At 41.8% G+C, this 13,088-nt stretch overlaps 2 protein-coding genes across 4 annotated transcripts in view; one reads left to right on the top strand and one right to left on the bottom strand.

Moving 5' to 3' along the window:
• Positions 1 to 1,072, top strand: part of slc24a1 (solute carrier family 24 member 1) — a 28,142-nt gene extending 27,070 nt beyond the window's left edge. For both annotated transcript variants that reach the window (XM_017691603.2, XM_017691595.2), the window contains one exon: positions 186 to 1,072. In XM_017691603.2, coding sequence (XP_017547092.1) covers positions 186 to 435 — 250 coding nt within the window. In that variant the 3' untranslated portion in view covers positions 436 to 1,072. The remainder of the gene's footprint in view (positions 1 to 185) is intronic.
• Positions 1,073 to 2,614: 1,542 nt separating this feature from the next.
• The window catches only part of dennd4a (DENN/MADD domain containing 4A), a 31,885-nt gene continuing 21,411 nt past the window's right edge, over positions 2,615 to 13,088 (bottom strand). For both annotated transcript variants that reach the window (XM_017691616.2, XM_017691625.2), the window contains 11 exons: positions 12,351 to 12,467; positions 11,159 to 12,093; positions 10,848 to 11,073; positions 8,227 to 8,318; positions 6,300 to 6,475; positions 6,071 to 6,158; positions 5,726 to 5,944; positions 5,458 to 5,575; positions 5,125 to 5,287; positions 4,941 to 5,005; positions 2,615 to 4,855 (listed from right to left, as the gene is read on the bottom strand). In XM_017691616.2, the coding sequence (XP_017547105.1) occupies positions 4,719 to 4,855; positions 4,941 to 5,005; positions 5,125 to 5,287; positions 5,458 to 5,575; positions 5,726 to 5,944; positions 6,071 to 6,158; positions 6,300 to 6,475; positions 8,227 to 8,318; positions 10,848 to 11,073; positions 11,159 to 12,093; positions 12,351 to 12,467 (2,336 nt within the window). In that variant the 3' untranslated portion in view covers positions 2,615 to 4,718. The remainder of the gene's footprint in view (positions 4,856 to 4,940; positions 5,006 to 5,124; positions 5,288 to 5,457; positions 5,576 to 5,725; positions 5,945 to 6,070; positions 6,159 to 6,299; positions 6,476 to 8,226; positions 8,319 to 10,847; positions 11,074 to 11,158; positions 12,094 to 12,350; positions 12,468 to 13,088) is intronic.

Genomic DNA, 13,088 nt, shown 5'->3' with positions numbered 1-13,088 from the left:
AGCTTCAAGGGACCATTAAGTACAATCACTTTGAATAATATGTACTGGTGCCCATCAGCTTTTGCTTGTAGCGGCATTAGTCTGTGATCATTTTTAGCAATATGACTGCTTATTATTAGTATTCATTTATGTTTTAACATGAATCTGATTTTTATTCTCCTACACTCTGCTCTCTCTCCCTGAAGGCTGCCAGTGCCCTGGCTCATGTATGCGTCCTTCCACGGGCTGGAACCTGTGGCTGTCAGCAGCAATGGGCTCTTCTGTGCTATTGTGTTGCTCTTCCTCATGCTTCTGTTTGTCATCATCTCCATCGCTGTCTGTAAGTGGAGGATGAATAAAATGCTGGGCTTCACCATGTTCATGCTTTACTTTGTGTTCCTGGTGCTCAGTGTCATGCTGGAGGACCGTATCATTGTGTGCCCAGTGTCTATCTGACCAGCAGCTTTACTTGACTATCAGCGTCCACTCACGCATGTGGCAGACACTCCTGGACGCACCCTGTCATTTGTGATTAATATTCTGTAAGGCTGTATTTGAGTACCTCGAGCCAGAGGGCAACTGTGTAAACTTTGCTGATGGATTCAGAGGTGAAGCTGAAATGTATCCTCCCGGAATCAATTTATACAGCTAATGTAACTCCACTGTGTATTACTCAACATGTAGTTATCTTATGTGTTTATGTAGTAGCTGGTCGGAGCATTGCGGTCAACCTTTAATGCCATCTGATGTTCTGGACACCATTTTCACTGCATCATATTTGTGAAGTATTCTGTAACATGAAACACATTATCTTGATGTGTGTGTGTGTATATATATATAATGGTTGAATCCACCAGCTTACAGTGAAATTTGGAATATGCACACACACACACACACGCGCGCACACACACACACACTATCTAGGCCACTTATCCTTCTGGACCGTGGGGGCTGCTGCAGCCTATTCCAGCTGCCATCGGGCAGAAGAAAACACCCTGGACAGGTCACCAGTCCATCGCAGACACATAGACATATACAATCACACACACATTGGAAATCTACTAGTAATTATTAAAATTTCCAAATTAAATCACTACAGAGAAAAATATCTGATTGTCATAGATGTTTGATAGGAAATATATGGCTTGGTTGTTGGATCATGTGTGATTATGTATGCACAATATAATTATATAATACTATGATTACAAAGTAGTTACGTCTAGAAGTATGCATTTTTCAAAAATACCAGTCACTAAAAACCCCTAACTATAACAAAAGTTGGGGTGCCCTTGGTCGAATGATGTTTTATTGATTTTCTGAGAGAAACTAAGTTAACACATCTCTACAGAGAACATACTTTTGCATTTTTCTGCAAATTTTAGTGCACAATTTCCAGCTGCTCAACTGCACTAGCAACGCATCTCTCCCCTCTACATTCATATACAATAGCCCTAATGGTGATTTACAAGATTATGTGTTGTGTTTGTTATCAGATCTCATCATAAAATATAAATAACTAAAGCACAACTGCAACTCTAATAGCAGTAAAATAGCTACTAAAAGTTAAGAGATACTTTTTTAATCCCACAAACGGGGAAATTCCACCTCTGCGTTTAACCCATCCGTGAAGTGAAACACCACATACACACTAGGGGGCAGTGAGCACACTTGCCCGGAGCGGTGGGCAGCCCTTTCCACGGCGCCCGGGGAGCAATTGGGGGTTAGGTGTCTTGCTCATGGACTGTTGGTGCTGGGGATTGAACCGGCAACATTCTGGTCACAGGGCCAGTTCCCTAACCTCCAGCCCACGACTGCCCCCAAATATTAGTATTATATTAATAGTATTATAATAATATTATACTATGCCCAACGGGACCTATTATTTTCATCACATGTTACTTCACAAGCCCATATTTTACAAAAACCCTAACAAACCTCTGCAATCTAGAAGGAAAGTATCGCTTTATTTCTTTAAATGATAGTAAAGGCATTGTGGTTCACTTGTTTTCAATGCAGTATGTGTGCAGACAAATCCAGGTCACTTTTAAAGGTCAGTTTCGACAAATAACAGATTCAGACCCTGAATATATTACTTGTCGAAACTGACCTTTAAAAGTACTTCTGTGTGGAGGCAGGATTTTTCTAAAGTGGTCCTTTAGAAGAAATGAACATCTTGCATTGTGATTGCGTCTGCGATGTTGTTGACTTCCAGAATTTGCAAATGTATGCAAACTTCACTAAATGGGAGAAATTGTGTGCTTACTGTAAATGATGTAATTTACACTCCTACCGCAATTATTTTTGTAATACGGAACACTAGGCACCTAGTTCACCTCTAGAACCCAAATTAAGTGAGTAACGTGTGCTTTATGAAAAATACATTTTCATTTTTTAGTCACCTGCAAGAAAGTAGTCTTAATGTATTCAGGTTATAAAAGGTGTTAATGGTTGTGGATTCCAACAGAAAGAGGTAACTCCGCTCCAAGGACTCCAGGGATGTAGTGAATTGCGCACATTTGTTTTGTTGAATGAGACGTGTTCTGTGTATCAACATTCACCAGGTAAATGGGATACTATGTATATGTCACTGAGTCATCTCCCTCTATTTCTAATAAATAACCCTAAAAGACACCAATGACTGTTGGAGTGAAGTTTATTTACAGTAATAAACAGCTTCAGCAGATCTCGCTTGGATCTGGGGAAATAATGAATATACAAATATAAACAGGAATTGACATGAGATGATGTGTAAAAGGCGTCAGCCCATAACAGTACAGCATACAAAATCAATTCGCATTGCTTTTCAACAGTTTTGAAGTATTTAGAATTTAATTTGGATGTGGTTTGTTTTTTTATTAGTTTGTTTTACTACCGCAACAATGTTTACGGTGAGGGAGATAAAAAAAGCAGCCAAAACATCAACGGCAGTGTCGGGGCATCTAATTTCCGTAGTTATGCACAGCATCTGGTCAGACAGAGTAAGCTAAACTCTTTGGAGAAGTATTCTTCAGTACTTGTTTCATATTTTCTATGCAAGGGATAGAATAATCATTGCACTCTAATAATCCGATAATCAATGACGGCATGTAATAGTAAACTGCTTAGCATTTTTAAGAAAAAAAAACAGTAGATACCAATAAAATCAGTGTAGCTTTGATTTATGCTACCAAGCAAATAAACGTAGGTGAAGCTATGTAAAAATAGATTTGCTGCAGTCACCGAACATTTCATTACCCTCATGTAACTGACTTAAGTGCTCATGTGCTCTTTATATCTGTGTATTTCATCTCAAGTACCACGATAGTGTACCATTTCTAATAGTACCGTAAACAATTTATAAAAACAATTTAAAATAATTACAATAGGAATGAATGATAATACTGGAAACATAGGTTACTGACAGAAAACTGCCATGTCATTAAAAAATTCTATATTAGTACTTTGTAATTGGTTTTTACCAATAGCAGGGCCAAAACAAAGCACTTCACCAAGCCCATGTCCTAGATAAATATGCATTTTGGGTTGTGCACCGTAAAAAAAAACAAAAACAAAAAACATACAGAAGACAAATAAAACCCATATTGAAAGCATTGCACTGTGCTAATGGAACCTAGTGTTTCTTTAAACTATTCCAAAATATCTGAATCAACTGATGTGGACAAGGAAATATTCATCATCAGTCTCATTCCAGAGTTGTAATTCCTAATGGAGTAGTTGAAAACAATTTCCGTAGTTGGTCTCCATAGTGTAGTTCCACAGCTCATTTGCCATTTCATAAGGCATTGCTCTGGTTGCTCAGATCACAAGTAGAAAAAAATTCCCCATCACTGAATTACATTAGTAGTACACAATACATTTACATTTTCCAGTCACCATGTAAACAGTCTTATAATTCGTGAGTCAACATTTGATTTGGTCCAGTTCTGTACCTCACCTACTCAAAAGATGCTTCACAGATACCACAATGGTCTCCAGGACCATAACCGCACTCTCAAACACACCACATGGTATTTCCTTTACAAATGGAGACAGGTCAGTTATAATAATACAAGTCTTAAAATATACCTTTATAATACAAATATTCTAAACAATATAATAACAGTCTATATACACAAAGGTGACTTTGTTTTGCAACAATATACAAGTGCCCCTGGAATACTGGTAGAGGAATGTGCGGAATCTCTGAAGTTTCCGGGGGGTGGGGGTGGGGGTTTCATTGTGCTTCTCTACTTAGGGCCCTAAACATGATTGTGTTATTATTCTACTGCTACTGGTCCCAAAACCACTCCACGATCCTGTCTATGTGATCTGATGGGAGTGATGCTATGACCTGAGCACTAGATGATATTGCTCCTAATCTACAATGACCTCAGTACTAAGTATTACCTGAGTGGAGCTAAGAGTTTGAATGTGACTCGGGCCTTTGGGGTGATGTGTTGAGGAGCATGAGGTTTAGGGGAAAATATGAGGTAAACAGTGTGTTTAAAAAAAACAACACAAAGTGTTCACAGGTAGTACACAGTGAATGGGGAGCAAACTGGCCACATACCACGGTTATACATGGAAATGCCTCTCAGTGTCTACTTGGCTGCTGGGAGCCAGAGGTAGCTTTGGTAAAACTTAATCCTCAGGATCATGTTAGTATGGTGCTCCTTCTTTGGCTGGGCATGACGTGTCTCAGACTCCATGTCTCTTCCTGTATATGACGGATGGAGGGGAGAGGCAAAACATGAGAGAAATCACAGACTTGGCAGCCCAAAAGTCCTTCTACACTCCATCACTCCAGCGCTGGGTGGTCGGTCGCAGTTTTGAGTCATCTTGACCTGACTGGGGGTCAGACGGTCATATGCCATCTTGTACTCGCGATCAAAAGCATCTACGATGTAAAGGAATGACATGGTAAGAATAGAATTGGTGGACAACCCTCAAACAATGAACTGGTCAAAATAGAGCCAACTTACCAATGTTGATACTGTTCTTGCCCAAAGCCACCAGAGACAAGAACAAGATATCTCTATATAAGCTCCTGTTGGGGATCACAAAATGACAGAATTTAGGAAAATGTCTTTTTTCTGACCAACACAGTAAGCCAAAACGGGAACTGCAGCAAGTATGTGGATAGTGACCTCTGCATGAGGCTCTTACCGTTGCCTGACGAAACCCAGTCTGGTGCCAAGTAACTGCAGTATCTGGCTCATGGGCTGGTAGACATCGTTCTTCTGAATGCTTCTGACCACACTCTGCAACACTTCTAGGCTTACTGCCGGCTGTTCCTCCAGCAAGGAGGCAGAAGCAGATGGATTTGCACCTTTACAAACCGAGCCAGGAGCAGAAGGAGTTAGGGTGTATACTTACATACATATGCCCACACAGGCGAGGCAAACATTATCCACAGTGGTTTGGTTTACGATACACACACACAGGAAAATTACCAACAGAAAACTTTTTATTTTGTGTTAAAGCGTGACGGACTCTTACAATGTGTATTCCAAAGTGTGTAGCAGGGTGTGACAGGGTCCTGGTGCAGTTTGGGGTTGTCCCACAGGATTTGGACCAGCACGTTCTTACTGTCCTCTGATGTACTGCTCTGGAGGAACTGTAGAACAAACCCCAATGTAAAATTTACACAGGCATGAATGATTATAAACACTAACCTGACAAAAAGGTAAAGGTTTTTATTAGAGCAATTATGAACATCCCCTCACACATTTGGTCATTACTCAATAAATGACATCGCCAGACCCACCTGCTCATCCATGCTGCAGTGCTTGGAGCTGAGGATGAGGGCAGGCAGGCTGCTGGGCAGCTCCAGCCTGCGAAAGAACCACACCAGGTTCCAAAAGACAATGGGGTGATGGTCCACGATGGCGGCTGAGGATATGGCCTGATCACCTTCGTTCTCCAGCAGGCTCTCCAGCTCCTTCCACAGCACCAGAGGGCTAAGGTAAGGCACGGTCACTGGCTCCTGTAGCAGATGCAAAACCACAATCATCACGACACTTTTTTTGGAAGTGGATTCAATGGATTTTGGAACACACATGAAAAAGGGACACTAACAGTTTGATTGGCCAGTGAGGAAAGTGTCACTTACTGTGCTCCTGCTAGCACTGGTGAATGGACTGCCTGTAGAGTCAGGAGTCTGTGAGAGCTCATCTTGGGGCTCTGAAGCATCACTTATTCTGAACAGAAAGAAAAGAGAACTTAACAATAAAATGTGGTCAAAGATTTTTACAGTGTAGAAAGTGATCCATCTGACCAAGAGTTCCCTCATACATTTCTAAAGCTCTGTTACTAAAAGAGAACAAACGTGAGCTACTCACCTGGCCTGGGCAGTCAGGTCTCTGATGTCCACATTGAGTAGAGGCAGGAAAGGCGAGCCACAGAAGGGGCAGGTGCTGTTTAGGTTGGAGTCATCAGCGGTCCAGCCCGCCATGATCTCCTCATCATACACAAGACACTCACAGGTGTTACAGCGGGAGCAGCTGGACATGCGCACCTGCACAGACACGACTCAAATAAGCTGACCTCCTAGACTCTCCTGACTTATATCTGCACAGTACAAATATATACAATAGTTTATAATGGTTTGGGCAATCCTGGATAAATTACATATTTTGCGTGATTAGAATTGATTAGAATTGATTAGAAGTGATTAGAAGTAAACACAACTGCAGCAGACTATTTAAAAAATACAATTTTCTGCAAAAGTTAATGTGAAGTTATTTCATATTTCATTAACTTGCATATGCAAAAGTCTGGACATACTACTAAGTTAGAACTTAGTAAAACCCTCAGATTTTTCTGTGCCCACTGTTGATTTTAGTTCAGGGAACTGTGAGATCCATTTTAAAAGTTAGATTGCATTTAGTACTGATTGTTGGATTTTGAGGTATGTTTTGGATCACTGGATCATTTTGGATCCAGTTTCATGACTGATCAGGTCACATTTGCTGATATTTAGTGGAATCCAATTTTCTATCTACACATGCAGGGTTTCCTGTGCTACTGGCTGCCACACAATCCCAAAGCATAACAAATCCAGTTGCTGTTTAACACAAGGTGTTCTTTTCATCAAATTCTGCTCCTTTTTTTCCAAACATAGTTAAATTTTTAATTAATCAGTCCACAACTCTTATTTTAAAAAATGCTCCTGGTATATCTTGATGCTATTTTGCATACTTTATGTAAGGGTCCAGCCTGCACCGCCTGCTGCCAGCAGAGGGCGTCGGCAGCAGGGTGCCCAGCCTGTGCCGCCTGCTGCCAGCAGAGGGCGTCGGCAGCAGGGCGCCCAGCCTGCGCCGCTGGCTGCCAGCAGAGGGCGACAGCAGCATGGACTTAGGCTAACCTAACCCACCTGTGAACTCCCCTATTTAAGCCTGCAGCAAAGGCCCAGTGTTTGTAACACCTCTGTAGAGGGGTGACTGGTACGGTACCTAGTCTTTCGAAACGAAACTGCACCAAAAAGAAAAATAAAAGAGGGCCGAGAAAAGAAATTGCCTCTAAAAATAAAAACAGAGTAAATACCCTCAAATTACTCACAACAAAAAAAAAAAAAAAGCCATGCGAACATCTTTGCTCCTCGAAGAGCAAACTGGCTAAACCTAAAGTGGACCTTCCTCTCACAGTCGCACAGCAAGTGCTTTGTTTCCTGCATCTTTTGTTTCACATCTCTCTAACTCTGCCTTTGTTTGAGCACGCTGTGTTTGGCGTTTCCTTGGTTTGCTGTTCTACCCTGCTCCCTCATTTCTGCCTTCCTTGAGGCGCTCTGCCCATGGTTGCCTGTGTACCCTGGTGGCGCAGCGGTAACGCCGTGGACTGCCGATCACCTCGCTAGCAACATTAAACACACACTCTGTTGCCCCCATATATCTCCGTACTCTTCTTTTCGCTGGGTTTCAGTTCTGCACTTGGGTCCGCTTCCCCGTCGTCCCGTAACACTATAATTTTTGAGAACTATTGCACATGCCACATTTTCTAATTTATTTGTTTACTAACTTTTCCAGAAAAAATTAAATAGCTTTCTGCAGAGGTTGTGTTTATATGTTTTCACAAAATCTATGAAATGTCATCTGACCAGAGTGGCCAGACCTTTGTGAAAAACTGCACCAACTTTTAACTACAGATTCATCCAGAACATTTGGTTTTGGTCATTGGTTATATGAATAAACATTATGGTATCCTGGTATCACCAATGAATGCCTCAATCATCTGTGTTATGTGTATTTAAGGTTGCTGAGACTGACCCACCTCAATGGCATAATTTTGATGAGCCTGAGAGAGGCTGGCTTCAGGACACACATCGGGAGTCTGTGGGGCTTTCACCACTGCCAACGATGAGCCTGGCAACAAGAAAGACACTTAATTCAGTGAGACACAAACAGACTCAGTCATCTGATTTGACATCTATTTTTCATCTCCGAATGTTCTTTAGAATCGGGCCACGTTTTGCAAGATGACTAGTGTGATGAATGCTGATGACTGGCTTTATGAATGTTAATTTTGAAAGCATTCAGCATAAGAGGAGCACAACTCCCCTGGGCTAATAATAAGGAGAGAGGCTCTGCAGAGGCCTGGGGTACGAGTGCACCAGATCTGAGTGATTATGATGGAGCACTTCAGCACAAGCTTGGCTGCCTGATTGAAGAGCCCCAATCAGAGCCTCCACTCTCTGCCAGACACACTTCGAGCCCCGTCTGCTGGCCTACTTCTGCAGCCGCTGGGGCTGAACACAAATACTACATATGGACACAAAGAGCGAGGAATTTATCTAAACATGATGCTCAGCGACCCAAAAAGAGGATCTAGACGGATCTACAATATCACAAAATCACAACAAGGAGATTTTTTTCATGGATTTTTCATCAACTCCGTGTGTGCTTATTGCCAGCTTGTGGTCTCTAAATGTTGGGAAGATAAAGGCATTGTAATAAATATTTCATCAAGCTTCTTGTGTGGTTTCCCAAAACTCAAATCCGCCCCTCCCCCTCATCAAGTTCGGTCAGAGATGTTACTCAGCAGAATCACCAGAGATTTCCCAAAGGAAGCCATCTGGGGATTTGGATTAAGACAGCAATTCATGTATATTCCTGTAATTACACCCAGTGGGCAGGATTACAACTGTTTATAACTATTAAGGAGGCAGTAGTTGGAGTTAAAAAACACAAAGCACCACTATTCAGAGGATAGAAATCACTGAAAGATATATTACCATATTTAAGGCATATTTACTTAAATCTTAATCTACATCTTAATCTGAATCTAATTTAAATCTTACTGGACCCCAATTCCTGCATATGACTTCGCTGTTTTGTCTAGTAAGTGTCATGTTTATTTGTCATGTAGATTTATTGTTCTGTTTATTTGGTGTCTGTGTGTTTATTGTTTTGTATATTTAATCTGGTGTATTTTTTATATTTGGCATGTATCTGCACACTATGCACCTGAGTAAGGTGCTGCTGTTGTGTGTTGCATCATGGGGCCTGAAGATTTTGTTTCAATGATTACAAGTTGGTGAAGGGACATAAATTATCTCTGGTAATCAAATTTGATTGTTTTAATACAGAATATTTTGCTGAATTTGAATGAATTCTCTGCGATTGCCTGTCCAGGGTCTGCCTTCCACCCAATGACAGCTGGGATAGGCTCTGGGATAGGCCCACTGCGACCCAGAAGGATAAGCAGTTTAGATTATTAGATTAGTGTGTGTGTGTGTGTAAAATTCTTAAATCTAGGAATTATAGTTCTTTGGCTTTTATGTCTTTATGATGTTTCTTGCAAAGGATGCTGAGACAAGAGATTAGGACTTGTTTACACCTATCTCCAATTTATCCTACCAGACATAACAGCCTATGGTAGGGGCTTTGGCTGAGCATGTAAAGATCTGAGGTTCAGTCCAGATTATATCGTTCCCATATTGTTTTTAATTGACCTGTAAAATGTACTTGGGGAAGGTATTTAACCCTCCACTGCTCCCACATTGGGAATAGTTAGCTAGTCAAATGACAAATTTCCCCTTGTAGGGTCTGATAAATAACACATCTCTTCTCATGTGTCCTACTAGGAGACAAACAATTTGTCTTCAGTTATATATATATATAAATATATATATATATATATAACTGAAGACAAATTGTTTGTCTCCTAGTATATATATATATTAGAATATTGTCTTTTTAGTAAAACGTCTTGCCTAAAACATACTGGGGTAAACATTCTTCACAAATAACATCGGGTTCAGGCTGGGCTGGTTTTCAAATGAATTTTTAAAACAACACCTTCAAATACTGAGTTAACCGAACATAACACACATTGTTTGGTTAACTTACTATCTCCTTTACACACTATGGAACTACACTTGCTTGCTTGTTTGCTCTGTCTCTCTCTGTCTCTCTCTCTCTCTCTCTCTCTCTCTCTCTCTCTCCTCTTTCTTTAAGCTTTTGAATCAGCTAAGCTTTTGCATGTGAAGTTATGTGTTTGTGTGAATGTGTTGATCTGCTCAGAATATTTTTCTCTACTTTAATCTTTTCCTTTTCACATTTCTGTTATGAGAAACGTTTATCTTATTAAAATTTATAATCTAACATGTGGGAAATGAGTTAATGCACTTGTTCGTAAATACTTAAAGCACACAAAGGCACACAAAGAAATATTTACGTTTCTGCGTTTTATATTGATTTTATCTTTGGCTGACATTAAACCGATAAACACTACCCAAAAGAGTCTCTCTCCAGAGTACAACAAACAAAACCTATGCACCTGAGCAGGAAAACAGTACGTGATAAATAATTGAAATGCAGAAGTTATTCTGCAACTAAAAAGAAAAACAAACAAAAAAAAGTGAAGTTTTAAACAGACAAGCGGACACTCACCGGTTAAGGAGGCCTGGCGGAATAGTCTGGGAGGTGCGGAGGGGCTCTCCAGGCAGCGGCTGTTTCTGCGTGGGCTCTTCCTGGGCCGAGTTACACTGAGAGAGGTGTCTCGCTGCGGGGAGGACAGGCTTTCCGGGTCTGGGCAAGAGTCTCCTTCAAACAAAGAGGATGAGTCAGGGTCACCAGACCCCAGTGAGGACACACTGACCCGGTCAGAGTTCAGGTCCTGTAGAGGGAAAAACAGAAATTACAGTGACCCAGAAGGAGATAATTGAAGAGTGGGAAACGGAGAGAAAACAAACTTCACTCACTTGTGCGATAGATGTTTGAGAGGACAGTCTAGAATAGAGTCTGCTGGCCTTCTCGGCCACACCCTTGCCTGCAGACAGGAAGCTACTTTTGAAGACATCCAGAGTGGGTGTGAGCAGGGAGTCCATAGAGAAAGAGGAGGCAGAGTGTGTGGGGGAGGAGGGAGAGGCCAGGGAGGTGGGCCGTGCCTCTTTGCTCCTGCGGGGGCGTCCCTGTGGCAGCGAGGGAGAGGAGAACAGTCTGCTGCGGGGCTGCGGCTGCAGCTGCCCCGAGGCGCCCGGTGACCCAAGAAGGGTGGCTGGGCGTGGCGAGTCGAGTGGCGAGGGGCTCTGGAGGCCCCGCAGGTCTGTGCTGAGTGACCTCTGGCTGATGGGGCTACTTAAGTGCTCCATGTAGAGCTGAATTTCCTCAGCCAGGTCGCGACGGGCAGCTGGAGCTTCAGCTGAATCATCTGCCTCCTTACCTTGCACTTGGGTTTCAGCTGCCAGCAGGGAGAGTGGGTCAAAACCAGCTTCAATCCCTGTCCGAGTCACTCCCCGACCAAGGGCACCACTGCAGCTTGCGCTCCGCTCCACACCGCAGTGTCCACGCACCATGGCAACATTTGTCTCCATGGTGACTGTGCAACTGGTACTCCTCTCTACAGCAGCATTCATATTTTCACTGGCCTCTTCTACTTCATCTTCCTCCTTCTCTGAATCAGGCAATTTCTGCTCAAGTCCCTGAGCAGGTGCAGGACTAGAGATGTCTGCCGGTTGATCTGGGGTCAGATCTAACCTGCTGGGCCTTACTGCCTTCTCTCCAAAGATGTCCAGTGAGTTCGGTCTCTTGGGGAGGGCTCTGGAGAGGACATCTGTGCCATTTTGTAAGCTTGAGGAGGACGATGGTCTTAGTGGAGGGGAAGAGTCCTCTTTTCTAGAAATTCCTGTTTCAGTCACTAAAAATATGGGACAAAAGTATAAAATGAAGGTGAGGAAATACTGGAAACAAAGAATCACAGCAAACGTGTCTTATGTGTTCACCAAAGCTTAAGTAACATATGACCTTCAAAAGGAGAGGGCAAACCCTTCATTGTTAATGCAAGACTTGCAATACCATACTACGTCACTTGGTGGAAGCAGTGAGGCTTCAGTTCTAGAGCTTACACCTCCACACTGAGCTTTGGGAAAAACAACATGATGAAGTGCAACTCACGTGGGCTGGAGACTCTCTCCTTCTCCTTCATGTGAGGAGAGCCATCCTGCTCTTCTCCTGCTCCGATCCGCACCTCCTCCTTAGACAGAGAGTCATAGCCTTGATCTGACTGACCACCTGCAGTTGAACACAGACACATTAACCACACAATCTAAAATGAGCAGACAACAATCACACAGAGGCTTGAACAATTATTTGTTTTTATATCAAAATTACATTTTAAAATGGTAGAATTTTCAAATCGAAGCTGCAATTTTAATTATGACTGACAGAGTTCAATGTTGTCTTAAAGGGGACCGATTTTTCTACATTTGCACATAATTAAATTGTTAAGACTATTTAGAGTGGTATGATGTGAAATGCTCCGTTCTACAGAAACATGGTTACAGGAACCAGGGTTTGTGATGTCTACAACGCAAGAGGTATTTTATTTACTTTCCAAAAAGGAACAATGAACCTACATGTGCCTCTTTGTTTTTATATATAATGTTAGTAATGGTAAAATGATGCCAAATCTAAAAAAAAAAAAAAAATATATATATATATATCTCCACCATTAAAATACATTTTAGACCAAAACGTTATTTCAAAACTCTTATAAAACAATGTTGAAGGCATCAGACAGCATATTTGTCACCAGCTGATAAAATACCTTTACATGAGGGAGCTTAACGACGAGCTTAACGGCCTGCATGTATTTTTCCACCATTAATGGTTTTAGTGAAAGTAAGCTCTTCA

This window comes from Pygocentrus nattereri, chromosome 7 (assembly GCF_015220715.1).
Source record: "Pygocentrus nattereri isolate fPygNat1 chromosome 7, fPygNat1.pri, whole genome shotgun sequence".
In the NCBI taxonomy this organism is placed as follows: domain Eukaryota; kingdom Metazoa; phylum Chordata; class Actinopteri; order Characiformes; family Serrasalmidae; genus Pygocentrus; species Pygocentrus nattereri.
The sequence above is the reverse complement of the archived record's forward strand: the minus strand, read 5'-3'. Positions and strand labels throughout refer to the sequence as shown.